The sequence below is a fragment of the Pseudorca crassidens genome, chromosome 7, assembly GCF_039906515.1.
Source record: "Pseudorca crassidens isolate mPseCra1 chromosome 7, mPseCra1.hap1, whole genome shotgun sequence".
Lineage (NCBI taxonomy): Eukaryota > Metazoa > Chordata > Mammalia > Artiodactyla > Delphinidae > Pseudorca > Pseudorca crassidens.
This window is the reverse complement of record NC_090302.1, coordinates 104,808,159-104,825,978: the sequence shown is the minus strand read 5'-3', so window position 1 is coordinate 104,825,978 and position 17,820 is coordinate 104,808,159. Positions and strand designations below refer to the sequence as shown.

Sequence of the window (17,820 nt, the reverse complement as noted above, 5' to 3'; positions counted from 1 at the left end):
CCCGGATGATTTACTAACTTTGTCCATATCTATTAGCACCTACTGGAGCTGGAGGTGCAGCAGTGAACAATACAGTTGGAATCCCAGCGTTCGAATATCTCCCAGAAACTTGCCTAGTGCTCAGAGAAACATGTACTGGATCACTTGGATGGCAGCCAGAGGAAGATAGGGGGCACCAACCAGAGAGGGAGCTGGCATTTCTCTCCCGAGGACCAGACGCTGAGCACCTCGGGGGCTTACCCTCTGTCGGCCACAGCGCGTCCCTTTCCAGCTCTCACATACCCACTCTTGCTTCCCACGCTGGAGGAAAGTCCAAGCTGGCCAAGTGCCCAGTACAGGAGGGGAGGTGCAGGCACCCACTCTGGAGAGGCCTTGAGGCCACATACCTGAGCTCCAGACAGCCCAGCTGCAGGGCCATGCCCTCGCTGACCTTGCTGGCATAGCGTTGCATGTAGTCATTGCGGAGCTGGCAGGGAGAAAGGCCGAAGTTCAGATTCCCGCCCCCGGTCCCTGTTTCCCTGCGATGGGCAGGGCCCCAGGAGACGGTGGGTGCTTTGATCACCATCCTGCCGCCCTGAGCTATCTCTCACCCCCTCCCGCAGCTATGCACAAATACGTAGCAGGAGATGAAGGGCGGGAGGGGAGGCTCAGGAAGAGCCCTGGGCAGCGGTGATCCCGTTCAGGCTGCGGCCCTCCAGTTTCTGAAGCACTTTCACGGCACATTCTTTCATGGATCCACGAGGCAGGAAGTTCAGGCTCCCCTCCCCCACTCCTCATTTTGGAGATAAGGATGCTGGGAATTTGGGGAGGACTCAGTAATTTATCCAAAGCCTTGTTGGTAAGTGGTGACAGATGTCATCCACTGTAGAAGAAAAGTCTGGCTTGGTCTCTAGTGAACCAGGAGGGAGGTGTAGGAGGGGGTTAAGGCCAGGCAGGAAACAACGATGGCAACTCCCTGTACCCGGCACTCACTCCCTGCCGGGTTCTGTTCTGGGCACGTGCATTATAGCCAGGGGTGTGGTGAGCAGCTCTAATCAGCTCATGGAAGCTAGTTATTTAAGTTTTCCAAAATTTCGCAAGCTGGTTGAAATATTGGTACTTTGAAATAGACCACGATGGGAGTATTTACACCATGGAAATTGGCAAGTGCTACAAATCAGAGAGCTGGTTTACCAGCACCAGCTAATGCTATCATTAGGTCTTCACATGAACCCTGTAAAGTAGGTATTCTTACTATCATCCCAATTTCACAGAAGAAGAAACAGCCTCGTGCAGGTAAACTAAGTCCCGAGGGATAGCAGGTTAGGAAGCGGTAGAGCTGGGTAGATAACAGGTGTGTCAGACGGCTGAGCCTGCCTGCTAAGACCATTGCCTCCTCTTTGGACCTGCTCTGCCCACTTCCCCAGCCAGGTCTCCTGGGCACTAGTCCAAAGCCACTAGGAAAGTCCATGTGTCAATGGGGTGGGGTTAGCCAACCCTTAGCTGAGAGGGAAGCAGGGTTGGACAGCTGACCAGGGACCAAGGAATGTTCCCGAGAGAAGTTTCCTGGAATGGGACCTCCAAAATCTAAGCTTTGTCTTTCCATCTCCCCAGCAGAGGATGGTCATATGACCATGGGGACCACAAGATAAAATGCTTTTACCTGTTGGTAAAAATAAAGCAGTGTGGTCCTGTCTTCTTTCAGGCTCTCCATGAAGTCCTCTGGCAGGTAGCGGATTTGAAGGTCATACCTGGGACAGGAAATTCAGACTCTGTGGTTGACCCAGGGAAGCTGGTCATGCCAGGAGCTGCCCGTGGAGCTCCTGGCCTCCCACTGGGGACTTGTTCCTCTTTCCTTCCTCTGTGGTTGGCTGGAGGACCATGAAGGACAGAGGGGTGGCTGACCAGCACATGGTGGTCAGTGCTAGTTCTGACTCTCCATCTTCTCCCTCTGATGATAGCTGTTTACCTTCGGTTCACAGACCAGCCCTTGGCCTGGCTCTCCCTCTTCCCCGCACTTCTGTTCTTCCTTCTCCATAGTGCCAACGGCATCCTGTTTAGGGCTGTGCCTAGATATCCGTCTTGGGATGGGGATGTGCTGTGAGCCCATATTAGCTCTTAGCAAACAGATGCATTGGACGCTGCAGACGGACCAACCTAAAATGCCACTGTGACGTTCTAGAATATTCTCAGAGGTTGGGAAAGGGCTCCAAGAAAGGACCTTCCAGGGTCTCCTCTCACTCTGCACTTACCGCCCCGCCCCCCCCCCCCATTTGAGAGCACAGGGCTCCTCTCCTACCTCCACTCAGCTTCCATGTGTAGACACTCGTACTTGTCCTGCACCTCGCCCACCGTCATCTGCGGGTGCAGCCAGTGGATCTCATCCGACTTCATGTGCTTCAGCCTCAGCCCGTAGCAGTCCGCCAGCTGGATGTTGGGCCCGATCCGCCCGCTCAGCAGGATGGAGGTGATGACCTCCTACAGAGGAGAAGAGAGGGGGCATGACCCAGGGGTGTGCCTGCTGGGCCCCCACAGTCCTCATGCAGGCCCTGGAGGTGTGATTCTCTAGGCTGGGATTCTGACTTAACGTTGTATTCATCACTGATTCGCTAGCACTTAGTGCAAGGCGTGGTACACAGTAGGCTCTACGTGATGAATGGACAAGTTGGCAAAATGACACAGAGATGGAGGAACTGAGAGGAGACAGGAGAAGCCAAGGGGAAAACGCAGTGAGGCAAAGAACATGGATTCTGTGCTTCTGTATTTCATTCCAACCAATTAAACCCAGCATCCTCTGTGTAAGGAGGACCATCTGAATGGTTCCCAATTCAGCCAGCATTACTGAACGTCTGCAGTAGGCACTTCTGGGCACCGTGCATGCATTGTTTCATTGAATCTGTGCAACACAGGGGAGCAGGTGTCATATCCCCATTTGGCAGATGAGGAAACTGAGGGAGGTCACACAGCTCATGGAATTAAGCTGGGAGTTTGAACCCTGAGCCACTGGACTCTGAGGACTTGTAGTAGACCAAGCTTCTTAATGGGGAGGTGGGCTGGGCAAGATAGAAGGACAGGACTTGCATTAAGGATTAAATGGCACAATTCCCACACAAGAAGCATGGCCACTGGAAATAGAGTGTTGACAAGAAATTAGGTGCTCTCCTTATTCCTGCTTTCTTGACCAGAAGCCAACCTGCCCCACAACCTGATGCCATAGCTTCCTGGCCTAGCGCCAGAGCTGGATTAAGAGGGGGTCCATTGGCAGCTGCCTGGAAACCCATCATCTCTAAGGTCCTGTCTAGTTCTGAAATCACATTGGTTTCACTTTAACTCAGGTTTCTCATGTGGTTCCATGCGTAACTGGTGAATCAAGCCCACTCCTGATGGAGCAAAAAGTACCCTCAAAGGCAAATTAAAAAACTCACAAGCACTGTCTAATCTCTATTGAGTATCTTTGCAACACATGCCACCTAGCCTATATACAACCAGCCCGAAGGCAGAACAATGCAGGGTGGGTTGCTGTCTGATCAGGAAGAACAGTGACCCCGGATTACTTAAATTTTATGTTTTTGTTACATCTCCCAAGAAGTTGTCTAATGTAGTAAATCAAATGTAATCAATTCCTTAATTGGAACAAAAAGAAAGGTATACCATTTTTCTTAGAAGAAAATCAGTTTCTTCTTATTTTCACTAATAAAATGTCCAACTAATATTTAGAACACCAAATTTTTCTTCAGCCTGTGCACTCACATGTCTTAGTCCAGTTCTGCCTCCTGTCAGCCCTCTTTAACTCTATGGAGTTGTGAAGCTAAAAGACTCTAAGCTTGAAAAATCCCTTCCCCATTGGGAAAGCCAGTGCCCATCAGAGAAGTCAAGTATTGCTCTGAGATGGAAAGTGAGGCACAAAATGCAGATGTTAACTGCGGTAACAAATCAGCACAGAGATCAGAACTTTGGTCCTGGAATGAGGAAGAAGGCTGTGATCAATGGTACCTACAGTGAGAGGGGCACATACAATAGGAAGAGTTCAAGACTGGGAAGTTGACCATTTTGTCATTATTTCCACCCATGTCTCTTGCCACTCACCCTCTGTACTTCTCTGTCCACTTGGCCATCCAGAGCCCCCATGTCAGTTCCATATAGACTCCCAAACTGGAGTCCCAGGCTCTGGTGTTTTTAAACGTAGAGACTTCCCTACCCACGTTGAAACTTATATAACTGAAGTCTAATTTCCCCAGAACTGGGACCCCTGTGATTATTTAAAGTTTCAAATATATATGAAGAAAACAGAAGTCAGTAGAATAGTATAATAACCCCCCATGTACACATCGCCCAGCTTCAACAATTACTAACATTCTGCCATTCTTGCTTCTTCTACAACACCATCTACTCCCTAACCATCACTCAACTATCATCAATTTTTACAGTTCTTCTTTTACAGTGAAATTTATATTAATTTAAACGTGCAAATTTTAGCTATACAATTTGACACATGAATACACCTGTGCAACCCACATACCAATTAAGAGATTTCCAGATCCCCAGAAAGTTCCCTCATATCCCTTTTCAGTCAAACTTCATGCACATTCCCACCTCCAATTCTAGGCAATGATTTTTTCCTCCCACTTTTACTTAGTTTCGCCTGTTGTAGAACTTCCTATAAATGGAATCATTTAGTATATATTATTCATTCCCCTGTTGCTAACTACCTGGGCTATCTCTCATTTTTGGCTATTGTAGATAAAATTACTATGAACATTAATGTACAAGTCTTTTTGTGTATGTATGTTGTCATTTCCTTTGGACAAATACCTAGGAGAGGAATGACTAGGTCAAAGGTAGATAAGTGTTTAACTTTATAAGAAATTGCCAAGATTATTCTATTTTATATTTCCACTGTGATAGATGAGATTTCCATTACACCACCTCCTTACCAACATTTGGTGTTATACAAGTCTTTCTAATATTAGTCATTTTAGTGGGTATGCATAGAATCTCACTGAGCTTTTAATTTGCATCTTCCTGGTACCTAACAACATTGAGCACTTTTTCATCTGCTTATTGACCATCAATATGTCTTCCTTTGTGAAGTACTTGTTTAACTTCTTTGCCCACTTTGTGTTTGGGTGTGAGTGTGTGTGTGTGTGTGTGTGTGTGTGTGTGTTTATTGAAGTAGGAGATCCTCAGACATTCTAGCTAAAAGTACTTTGTATATGTTTTACGAATATCTTCTCTAGGTCTGTACTGTGCCTGTTATTTATTTCCTTAACTGCATCTTTTGATAAAGTCTCATTTATCAAAATGTTCTTTTATGGTTAGTGCTTTTTGCATCCTGTCTAAGAAATCTTTGCCTGCTTCCAAATCATGAAGATATTCTCTTTTCTTTTATAAGCTTCATAGTTTTAACTTTCACCTTTGCTCTGAGATTGATCTTGAATTAACTTTTGTGTATGGTGTGAGGTAGGGGTCAAGATACATTTTTTTTCTCATAAAGATCTATGGTTATTCAACATTGGTTGTTGACCTTCATTTCCCAATTGAATTATTTTGTTGTCTTTGTCAAAATCAATTGGCCATATAAGTTTAGCTCTATTTCTGGACTCTCAGTTCTGTTCTATTGATCTGTGTCTGCACTATGCCAGCACCACGCTGTCTGCATTACTGTAGCTTTCGAGGAGATCTTGAAGTCAAACAGCGTAAGCCTTCCACCGTTTCCTCCCCAAGATTATTGTGCTATTCTGGGTCTCTGCATTTCCATATACATTTTTGAATCAGTTTGTCACTTTCTATTTAAAATGTTTGCTGAATTATGATTGAGACTGTGTTACATCTATAGCTTAGCAAGGGAGAATTGGCATCTTAACAGCACTGAGTCTTCCAATCCTCACACATGGTATATCTTTCCACTTATTTGGCTCGTCTTTAATGTTTGTCAGCAATGATTTGTAGTTTCTAGTGTATATGTTGTACAGGTCTTTTGTTAAATTTATTCCTAATTTATTCTTTTGTTAAATTTATTTGATACTTCTGTAAATTAAAATTAAATTAAATTTTCTATTTTGGTATTCACCCTCTCTGTGGCTCCCTGTTTTCCAAGACTTTCCACAATCTTCTGGCTACTCTGCCAGCCCCAAGTTCTATCCTCTTACACCTCAAACCTGTAAGGCTGCTGCTTTCTGCCCCTCTAGCCCCTCCCAGATTGGAAAGTGCCATCAGGCAAAAGCCACAAATTTGCAGATTTCGTTCTTTTCAGTTCAGCTCTCAAGAGCAGATTTTCCTTCTGCTTTGCTGTGGTCTCTCTCCAGGATCTTCAAGAGAATTTGATTTTTTATTTTGTCCAGATTTTATCATTATTCTCTGTGGGAAGATTAGTCCAGCCAAGCTACACCAGTTTTGAAATCTATGTGGTATGTTAATGAACAAATCTGTCTTCTCTGCAGATGGGAGAGGGTTGGGGAGCAGAGAGCTCCCTTCAAGTCACAGGCAGCCATCGTGCAACACAGCAATAGCCAGAAGTATAAGCCCTGGTGTCAAACTTCTACAAGTGCTCCATCCACCCACCACCACGTAGCTAGTTTTCCTTGGACAACATATTTAAGCTCTCTGCATTCAGTTTTCTCATCTGTGACATGGAGGAAATAGCAGTATCTATTTTGAATGGTCTTACGAGGATTAAATTAGATAAAACCCCTTAAGACAGAACTTGGCACAAGGTAAATACTCAAAAAACCTTAGCATTATTTTAACACAGCAATCTCTTATAGATTCTGGTGCTTTCGTAAAAACAAAGAAAGAGTGGAAATACAAAACAAAACTCTGCTTTCCTCTTCTGCTACCTTTTTATCTCCTTTTCTTTTTTCCTTCCCTTGGAGGTGGTGGTTTGCCCAGGGGTCAAATTAGTGAGGCTGAGGGGTGGGCAGTGGCTGCAGAGCCAGGAGCGGATCAAAGGAGGAGGTGGGGCCAGGGGTGGAGAGGTCTGGAGTGGTTAGGAAATTGGTTACATACAGGTGGATTGAGCAAAGGAGTCAATATATTGAGGATAATGGGAAATAGGTTTCTTACTGTTGGAGAAAGTATTTGAAATATAGAGAAAGGAAGAATAGAGAGGAACCTTAGGTGAGGAACTGGAATTAAAAGCATTGGTGAGGGCTCCTGGTGAGAGAGAGAGAGGGGGAGAGAGAGAGAGAGAGAGAGAGAGAGAGAGAGAGAGAGAGAGAGAGAGAGAGAGAGAGAGAGAGAGAGAGAGGTTTGTTTACTGAGAAAGCCTGGGACCAATGACACCCTGATAGTCAAATGCATACCAAGCACCCAGTCTTACTTTCCAAATACCCTTCTCCACTAAACGGATCTAGGGTTCCTTGGAGAAATGGCCGATTCCAGGGCTGGGGCAAAGAAGGTAAAAGATGAGTCTGGAATATCTTTTTGTGCTAGAAAAAAGGAAGTGTTTAGAGAATGTAGGAGACATATAACAAGGAAGCAGTATCAGCTTACAGGGGCTGGCACGGGCCAAGTCTGGGAGAACCTAAGCATTGAAGTCTATAATGGTAGGAATGGATTGCATCCACTGAATAAAACAGCATCTAGGATAGATAGATAAATAAATGGGGGAGAAGAGGATGCTCTTCTTTCCAGGAGATTGCTAACTAGTAAATGTAGAAGAAAGGATGGAAATAGAAAACCACCATTTGGCAACAAACTCAGTGTCGGTTGGTTAATCAATGGATGATAAAACTGGAGGGTGGAGGTCTGATGATGAATAGGACATTGACATGGTCTTAGTGTATCTCCTTTCAGACACTAATCAAATACAAAGGAAAACCTGGCAGACACAAATGACCAGGTCATCAAAGTTAACATCACCAGCGTTAGAACAAGGTAAACAGGACATGCCTCCCACCTTGATACACTGAGAAGGGTATAGCATCATTTCTGAGATATCCCTGCTAAGAGTTCATGATGAGTCTAGTCATGAGACCTGGGTGAGGGGTCTCCTCAGGGATTGATAGAATAAAAGGCCTGTACTCTTTCAGACTGAGAAACTCTTCCAGATTGGAGGAGACCAAAGAGATATGACAATGCAATGCAATGTGTGTTCCTGGACCAGACAGGAAAAAGAGACATTGTAGGTACAGTTAGTAAAATCTGAATGGGCTCTATGTTTTGGATGGTAGAGCTGTTTGTAGCAATGGTGATTTCCTGATTTAGATGGTCACAGTATAGCTCTGTAGAAGAGTGTCCTTGTGTGGGGAAATAAACACTGGAGTCTTTTCAGTGATGGAGCAGTATTGCTGCCACTTGCTTTCAAATAATTCAGAAAGAGAATAGTGATAGTGGGCATACTGTATGTGTGTTTATCAAGGGATAGAGCTACTACATACGGCAAATGATACATTTGAACAATTGGGGAATCTGGGTGAAGGTGATATGGGAGTTCTTTGGACTGTTTTTTCAACTTTTTTTTATAAGTTTGAAATAATTTCAAAATGAAGAGAGATTCTGATGAGGGAAACTCCCAGCCATATGAGAAGTAATTTTTGCCAGGCTAGATGGGGCTTTTCAGCTTCTCTTCCACTCAGAGCCTCTGAGAGGGGCCTGACTGAATCCAGCTCTTTGCTCTGTGGTTTGTGAAACTCTCCAGGGCATAATTTATGCAAAATTTTTTCTAGGTTTCCTGCAAAAAAGCAACCAATTTCTGTTGTAGGGATGTTGGGATAAGGTTAACTCTAGATCCTTGGGGTGGAAATGCATTAAGAGACTCTTCATCCAACAGATTTTCAAAGGAAGATTGATTTCAGTTTCAGGTAAGGAAGAAGCTGGGGATTTTCTAAACATGAACTGCATTCTTGGGAGGCTGCCTGGTACTGAACGGACTTTTTATTGGGTTGCAGGGGAGCTTCCTCCTGGAGGAGCAAACCTGAAGTTCCTGGGGAGTTGGAGCTTTACCAAATGGCTACTCCACCCACCATCGCCATCACCCTGCTGGTTACTGATGACAGGATGTTGCATAGGAAAGAACTTGGCTGGTCTTGTCCTTGCTTCTGGGAAGGGAGCCTCCGAATGCTTGGAATTTCCTAAGCGATAAGAGTGCCTTTATTGTTCCTGATGGGCACCTTGGACCAAACCTCACCACTGAGGTTTATGGTGATGAGGTAACTCATGGTGGGCCCTTAGGTAGTCTCAGGATGGGGGCTGGCCTTGTTGGAAAGATCAACCATGTGGTTAGAGTTTTGGAGCTTTGAGTCACATGATATCAGCCTGGCCTCCAGGGAGACAAGGAGGGCTGGAGATTGAGTCAAATTACATGGCCGATGACCCAATCAATCAACAATCAATCAATCAATCAATTATGTCTACATCATTAAACCCCAATAAAAACTCTAGACACTGAAGCTGGGGGGAGCTACCTGGTTGGTAATGCTAGCTGGAGGGTGACATGTCCTAAGAACACAGAAACTTCATGTTTGGGACCCTCCTAGAACTCACCCTATGTGTCTCTTCCTTTGGCTGGTTCCTATTTGTATCCTTTATAATAAAATTTTAATTGTCCTGAGTTTTGTAAGTCATTCTAGCAAATTATTGAAACTGAGGTAGTGGGAACCCCTAAATTTGTAGCCAGTTGGTCAGAAGTGTGGGTGGCCTGGGAACTCTGAGGAAGGGTGTCTTGTGGAGGACTGTGCCCTCAACCTGTGAAGTCTGTGCTAGCTCCCCAACTGCACTGGGTCAGAACTGCACTGTAAAGTGTGTCCATCCTCCAGGCACACCTGGGGAGAGACAAAGTTGACAACCACAGGTGACATACAAAGAGCACTAACTTTGGGGTCACCCAAGCCCAGGCTGTGAACCCCATTCTGATATGTACTTCTAGTAGGATGACAAGCTCCCCGAGCTGCAGCCTCCTTCCTGCTGTTCCCTGCCCTTGTCCTACGAAGCTGCAGACAGTTCCCTCATTCCAACCATCAGCAACTATCTATGACGTATGCATTCCGCAAAGTGTAGCAGGAGCCCCAGAGCTCACACAGAGCCCCCGCCTCAAGAAGCTTCTATTCAGGGGGTGAGAGGAGGAAAGCAGCTTAAGTGGTGGGGGCCCCAGAGTGGGCTGGGAAATCAGTTTAAAAGAAAAAACTTTGAGGTTTGACACGATCTCCCCATGGAGGCTTCTGCATCAGCCCTGGCTTTCCCTCACCCTTCATTGCCTCTTCTCTCATATTCACACAGCTTCTCACGCAAATGGTGGGAGCAGCAAAACCAGCCCTCCGCCCACGGCTCACAATTTGTCATTAATGAGTTCCATATTTCTTTCTCTATGAATAAATCACTTTTAAAAACAACAGTATAAGATATTTACCTACTCACAAAATTGCCATATGTAACATGACAGAAAAGAAAAGAAAAAGCTGTCTTCATTTTATCAATTGTTATTTAGCTAAGCCCAGGATTCTATTTTGCTACAGGAAAAACCTTTCCTTCCACCCACGTTGAGGGCTACTGAAAAGCAGGCCCCCGGACAGCCCATGGCTCACAGCTTCTGAGACTTTCTTGCAAACAGTGGGGTTTCTATGGCTTTTCTTCCTGCTTGGCTGACGCTGATTTATTGGCTTTATCAAAGAGCATGAAGACCCCAAACTGCCTTCACCTCTCTCCCTATTCTCTGGTATTTCCTCTTGCCAGCCAGAAACAAAGAAGGAACAGGACTAGATGCTTGTCCCCAAGCCCAGAACAATTTATTTCCAAAGAGAAAAAGGTCACCCAAGCAATTAATTACTCAATCCACTTTCTCAATCTTTTGTTGGAGCAGAGCCACAATTTTTGTGTTTTTTTTTGCGGTACGCGGGCCTCTCACTGTTGTGGCCTCTCCCGTTGCAGAGCACAGGCTCCGGACGCGCAGGCTCAGCGGCCATGGCTCATGGGCCCAGCCACTCCGCAGCATGTGGGATCTTCCCGGACCGGGGCACGAACCCGTGTCCCCTGCATCGGCAGGCGGACTCTCAACCACTGCGCCACCAGGGAAGCCCCTGAGTCACATTTTTTAAATATGAAATTGATTTTTGTATATAGCGTGAGGTATGGCTGAAAATGAGTTTGATTTCAGCAGGATATCTAACATTCAGGGCCTATATGTGTGGGACTGTTTCTTGCCTCTTTCTCTGTTGCTTTGATCTAATAGTCCTTGTACCTCGGTCACATTTTATAACTTCTGTAGTAATCTCTGTATTCTCGTGATTTTCTCAGGTTCACCTAATTTTTCTTTTCATAAAATACCTAAGCTTTTTGGTTGTTCTCGCTTGAGCTTATGAAACATACTTCATGTTAGTGGCTGGGTTTTTAGGAACAGCCTGACAGCTGTATCCCCCACTCCCTCCCCCAGAAGTGCCTGCACCTTGCCTGAGGTCACAGCCCTTACTGGGGGCAGCCTGCATCCACTGACTGGTTACACTGGGGGTTTAAAGGCCCTGTCCTTTCATCCTAATTTGGAACAGCTCTGCTGGGCCATCCCAGCTCCCGTGCTCCCTGTGATGCGGCCGCGTCACAGCCCAACTTTTCTCTCTGCCCATTCCTGCCCTGTCATTCCCTGCAGGTGAGGTTCACGGGGGCTTACTGATGCTTCCTGCCTGCAGAGGGCATCTCGGGATCTGCTTCGCGGGAGCCCATCTGAGGATCTGGCCTTCATTTGTTTTCCAGGCTTGATTTGACTCACCCTCTTTACTCTTTGGTTTATGAAGGCAAAATGCTCCTCTTTTTAAAAATGATGGAACTTAAAATTTTAATAACTTGAAGCCTTAGTTTTATAAAGTCCTGCTTAAATTCTCTTTAAAAAGATATCCCTTTGAGATGGAAGGCAACTTTAAACAGGTGACTTTTGTCACTGGGTCCTCATTTCTATGTGATAAGATCCAGACTCTTTAGCGTGAGGCATCAAAGGCCCTATGGAATTTTCCTCTGTATGTTTTTTCCAGCCTCGTCTCCCACGCTCACCCATGATGCACTCTAAGTGCCTGCCTCCCAGGACTACTCTCTTTCTTCTCCAAGCCCAGCATGTCCCACCTGGAGGACACCTGGTCCCCTCCCCTCCTGTCCTCCCCCTCGCTGAGCTGCAAGTTATCCTTTTTAAGGCCCATTAGCACTGTGAGGTCCCCTGGGAAGCCCTCCCTGACTTGCCTAGACAGGGTTTGTTTCCGCCCCTGGGTTCCCAAAGAAGTCTGCACACACATCTTACAAGATGCTGTTATGGGTTAAATTTTGTCTCCCCCAAAAGGTAGGTTGAAATCCTAACCACCAGTACCTTAGAATGTGACCTTATTTGGAAACAGGGTCTTTACAGACTAATCAAGTTAAAATGAGGTAGTTAAGGTGGGCCCTAATCCAATATGACTGACGTCTTTATAAAAAAGGGAAATTCGGACACAGCGGGAGACATGTACACAGGGAGAATGCCACGTAAAGATGGGGGATTTGAGTTATACCTCTATGAGCCCAGGAGCACTAATGATTGCCAGCAACCCACCGGAGGCTAGGAAGACGCAAGGAAAGATTGTTCTACAGGTTTCAGAGGGACCATGGCCCTGCCGACACCTTGATCTTGGACTCCTAGCCTCCAGGTCTGTGATACAATGAATTTTTGTTGTTCTGAGTCACCCCATTTGTGATACTTTGTTACAGCAGCCCTAAGAAATGAATACAGACATGTACCAATTAGAACTAAGACAATTACTGATGTTTGCCTTTTTAACCTCTCAAATGCAAGGTCAAAAGCCAAACCTTAGATACAACATTATCCTCTACGAGCCCAGTCCTTGGCCCAAAGTAGATCCTCAAATACCTGAGGAATGAATGAATGATTAAATGAATAGGAGCCAGCTCTCTGGATAACAGGTTGGGGTTAATGAGGGACAGTGACCCACATTCAAAAATGTTCAAGAGATCAGGAGTGTGGTGATTAGTGACATCACCAAGGCTTTGGTGTCTACTGGATCTGGCCAAGACTGTGTGGTCGTGGCCGTGTCACTTCATCTCCATTTCCTCACCTGTAAAATGGGGAGCATATCTCTTCCATCGTGAGATTTTTGGGTGGGATTGGATAAGATAACATGTGATGTAAATAAAAGGAGCAGATATAAAATTATAAACATGTGACACTGCCCCCCTCCATTATCTAAGGAGGTTTCCATGCACCACGCAACTCTTGAACTTCCGTCGTGTGAACTTGGTAATGGGGGAGCGTGAAGCAGAGAGGTTCCAATCCAGTTGAACTTGACTTACACACTGGAAGAAGCAAAAAGTGACTGAGGGAAAAAAAAAAGAATGGATTTTGCCATGAGCAATAGAGGGGAGAAGGATAACAGCCTTCGTGGACTAGATTTCAGGAATTTTTAAAAATGCAAGTAAAGATATTTTTGGACAGGAGCCAACCCTATTGGATATTAAGAAATGGTGATAAAAATTTTAAGAAATTTTTCTGTTTATCTTGAAAGTGATCCCTCAATGATATTTTTCCCCAAAGAGATTTCAGTAAAGATTTAAACTGATTTCCAATTAGTTTTACATGACAGACTAATAGTTTTTTGGAAATGTGATACCAGTGAGACTGGCTTCAAGGGAAAAGCAAGCTGGCCAGGTTTATGTGGGTTCCAGACACGTAAAGAGCTTAGCCTAATGGTAGCACACAGTAAGTGCTAAATAAATGCTGGCCATGGTCATGATGGGTGGACAAAGAAGAAAGGATAAGCATGGCTCAAGCTCAAGCCATCCTGGGGAGTAATTAACTCAAGAAGTCTATAACTGAGACATATATTTGAGAGCCTGAAATGGAGTCTAAGGGTCCCTGGGCAGAGAGGCTCCTTAGACTCTCCCAGCCGGAGTGGGAGCTGGTGCCCTGAGACCGGGATCCACTCCCACAGAGTAACTGGCTGAGCAGTGGTCAAGGAGGGAGCCATGGTTGCTGGTAACTTCCAACAGTCCTTCAGATCCACAGAAGAGGTGCAGGTGGCTGAGTAAAGCCATCTCTGGAAAAGGGATCTGAGACCATTTCCAAGCTTAAGCTGGTACTGGCAGCAGCAGGAGGCTGACGCGTGATGAATGAACCTTGGAGGATGTCAGGTCGTGGCCATGGAGAAGAAAAAATGCAGAGAAAAATGACTTCCTTCAGCTTGGAGCAAGAAAGCCACGAAGGGCTTTATGTTCCTAGGGCGAAAGCTCACGATAGCAGGCTCCCTCCTTTCCCCTTCTGCTACACGTGCAGACAGGAAGTGAGGGTCTGAGAAAGTGCAAAAACAGGTGGAAAAGGCAACAAGAGGCCTTCTTTTTAAGTGACTTGAACCGAACATAAGAGGCGTCTCTGAAAAATATTCTGTTAAAAATGACACTATTATGTCAAATGTTTGGATTTACTAATAACCTACAAGGAAAGGCTCTGGATGCCAAGCTGAGATTTAGAAGGGATGAAGAATGTGATAGGTCCATTAGGACAGAACCAGGAGGACTTCAGGAACTTCTTTGAAAAAGTCTTCCTACCAAAATATCTCTTAAAGTAATGACCAATTTGTTTGTGTGGCGTGTGGTGTCTGCTTCAGAGCGAGTCACTTCAGCATGACTAGTGAGGTTTTATTCTCACACAGGGCAATGGGTTTGGGGTGTTCATTTCACCATAATGCTCTGTAACTCACATCAGTGAGCCCCAACGGGCGCCGTTGGCATTTGGGGCCCGATGATTCTTTGTTGTGTGGTGCTAGTCAGCACCCATGGCTGCGGCCCACTGAATGTCTTGCCCCTGGCCCTGGTCATCCTGACAGTGATGACAACGTGACAAGCAAAATAAAGTAGGCCCGTACACGTTTCCAAACACCACTTTCCAGGAGATGCGGAACAGCCCCCAGGGAGAACCGCCGACTCGTCTATTTGGTACCTATTTTCTTCTGCACATACCAAGAATTACACAAGAAAACCTCTCAACGATTCTTACCTACGCATTCAACAATTACATACTGGGCACATTCCCCGTATCAGGCCCCCTTCTAGTGCTATGGATATAGCAGAGAATGAGACAAAGTCCCAGCCCCGCAGAGCTCCCATCCTACTGCAAGGACAGATACCAAAGGAGTATATGTTTTGTATCAAGAACCTGAAATGTGTTTATATCTTGGCCTTAGTTCTATGCCTGGAAGCATGCTGTGGACTGAATGTTGGTGTCACCCCCAAATTCATATGCTGAAGCCCTAATACTCAATGTGATGGTATCTAGAAGTGAAGCCTTTGAGAGGTGATTACGTCATGAGAGTGGAGCCCTCATGAATAAGATTAGTGCCCTTATAAGAAGAGACACAAGAGTGATGAGCTCTCTCTCTCTCTGCCATGTGAGGACAGCAAGAAAAAGCCATCTGCAAGCCAGGAAGAGGGCTCTCACCAGAACCCAGCCATCCTGGCACCCTGATCTTGGACTTCCAGCCTCCAGAACTGGGAGAAATAAATTTCTCTTGTTTAAGCCCCCAGGCCCGTGACATTTTGTTATGGCAGCCAAAGCATAAATTGAAGAAACGATTTAAAATACAGAAATACTCTGTATACAAAGAAACTCACTGTAGCAATTTTAAAAACAGCAAAAGCCCCACAATAGACAACCAATCCAAATAGTTTGAAAAGGACCATGAAAATGATGGGAGGACCACACAGGGTTTATGTGCTAGTCTGTAAAATTGTATAAAGAGCTTGTTAACTCCCTGTTACAATTAGTGGGAGTTGTAGTAAATAAGATCATATACAAAGCATGATAGGGATAGAAGTAGAAATAAACAAGTCCAGAATGAAACATATCACAATGTTAACAGTGTTGTCTTGCAGGGGTGCAATTATACACATATGTGTTTTTATTCTGGGTATCCTGTGTTTGAACTTCTGTATATATTGTAGTGGTTCAGAGAATGGTCTCAAGAGTCAGAGTCTCTGATTTGCTTCGTGACTTTGGGCAAATTAACTTCTCTGCTTTGGTTTCCTCATTTGTAAAATGTAAAAATTTTCCTGTGTTTCATAGGGTTCTTGTGAGGATTTAATGAAATGATACAAGTAAAGAGGTCAGCAAAATGCCTTGCCCATAATAGTGCTAAATAAAATGCTATTATTATTATTATTGTTATTGAGTGAACATGTATTCATTCTACATATCGTTGGATTCAATTTTCTAATATTTTGTTGAGGATTTTTGCATATACATTCATGAGAGATAATGATTTATAGTTTTCCTCTCATGTTTGTCTCTCGTGTATTTATTTTATACTTGTAAAAAAATCTCTTCAAAAATAAATGTCTAAGTTTAGCTATTGCATTGGGCTTGGTTTAGCAGATTAGGCATAACAAATCCACAGTTAAATGACAGGAGAAGACATAAGCTTCCAACTTGAGACAAATGCCATAGCTTATGCCCACGAGCTTGGTTCACGTGCTACCCGGTGGAGACCTCCTCCCCTGCTTATAGGCTCAGCTTTTAAGAGATGAATAAACTCCTTGTAAAATATAAAACTCTAGAATTAAAATGCTGGGAATTCCCTGGCAGTCCCATGGTTAGGACACCGCCCTTCCACTGCAGGGGGCAAGGGTTCGATCCCTGGTCGGGGAACTAAGATCCCGAGTGCTGCACGGTGCGGCCAATAAATAAATAAAATAAAAATGCTGACTAGACAGTAAATGTCACAGGGCTAGAGAGAAAAAGAATGGCCTGAATTCACTCAGGTCTTGATGGAAGTTAAGCTGAATGGCTGTTTTGCCTTCTAGATCCTAGAAGCTCATATGTGAGAGCAAACCTCACTGATGCAGCCATAAGAATAAAATCTACAACTCCACAGATATTCAACTATTCAGACTTTAATAAGCTCATAAAACTTAGACCAGAATTTTAGAGCCTTACGTAAATTTAGAGATCTCTTAATTTGATTCTGATTTTAAATGAAGATACTGAGACCCAAGGAGGTGACTTGCCCAGGAGTATACAGGAAATTCTATTTGAAACCAGCTGAAATTCAATTAACCCTCCTACACTTTATCATTTATGAAGGCTGAATTTCCTTCCAGTCAGCTTCCTATTTGGTCTTTATATCAAGCGATGTAGGAGATTCCTAGTCTCATTTGTGCTCTGTAGGCTCAGCTCATCCACTTGTTCATTCATTCATTATACAGACAGCTACTGAGCGCCTACTTCGTGTGAGGCTATAAGTAGGCACTGGGGAGATAATGGTGAGCGATATATAATCCCTGCTTTCCAGGAGGCCACCTCCGTTTAGAGACTGACAAGAGGCAATTACGATACAACCTGTCAAGTGCTTGAATGAGGGAAACGGGAGCACAATGTACCACCTCCAAGCCCCTGATGCCCACCTACACTCCTCGTCTTCAATTCCGCCCCATCAAGCCTGCTCCTGTCATCCTTTCACAGACCCTCCAAGACTCTGAGTCTCTATCTTGTGAGTTCTCAGATCCTCTACCATGACTTCTTACCCTGGGGCTCCGCCCCACCTGGGGGATGGTTGAGAATCCTTCCCGGGGGCATGTGAGCCAGGTAGGCATCCTGCAGGCAGAAGTGGGTACTTAGGGCAGCGGCCAGTCCCAGCACCCCTGAGCTTCTGATTCAGTGAATTTGGATGCGACTTGGACAACTGATACATTTCAACCCCCCTGGTGACTTCAGATTGCTCGCCTCATCTGGGAAGACTGTAGCAGTGGTTACATGAACCCCTCTGCCCACACCCCATTCACAGCACCTCTTGACATGTAATGCCACTGACCCCAGACACTGCCCCCTGTACACACCAGGTCAGCCTGAAGCTCCCTCTCCCTTACTGGAATCTGGAGTTGAGACGT

At 45.1% G+C, this 17,820-nt stretch overlaps 1 protein-coding gene across 5 annotated transcripts in view; it reads right to left on the bottom strand.

Annotated features, from left to right (window-relative positions):
* Positions 1-17,820, bottom strand: part of PTK2B (protein tyrosine kinase 2 beta) — a 128,803-nt gene that overhangs the window by 34,406 nt on the left and 76,577 nt on the right. For all 5 annotated transcript variants that reach the window (XM_067745217.1, XM_067745212.1, XM_067745214.1 and 2 more), the window contains 3 exons: positions 2,279-2,457; positions 1,643-1,730; positions 387-466 (listed from right to left, as the gene is read on the bottom strand). In XM_067745217.1, coding sequence (XP_067601318.1) covers positions 387-466; positions 1,643-1,730; positions 2,279-2,373 — 263 coding nt within the window. In that variant the 5' untranslated portion in view covers positions 2,374-2,457. The remainder of the gene's footprint in view (positions 1-386; positions 467-1,642; positions 1,731-2,278; positions 2,458-17,820) is intronic.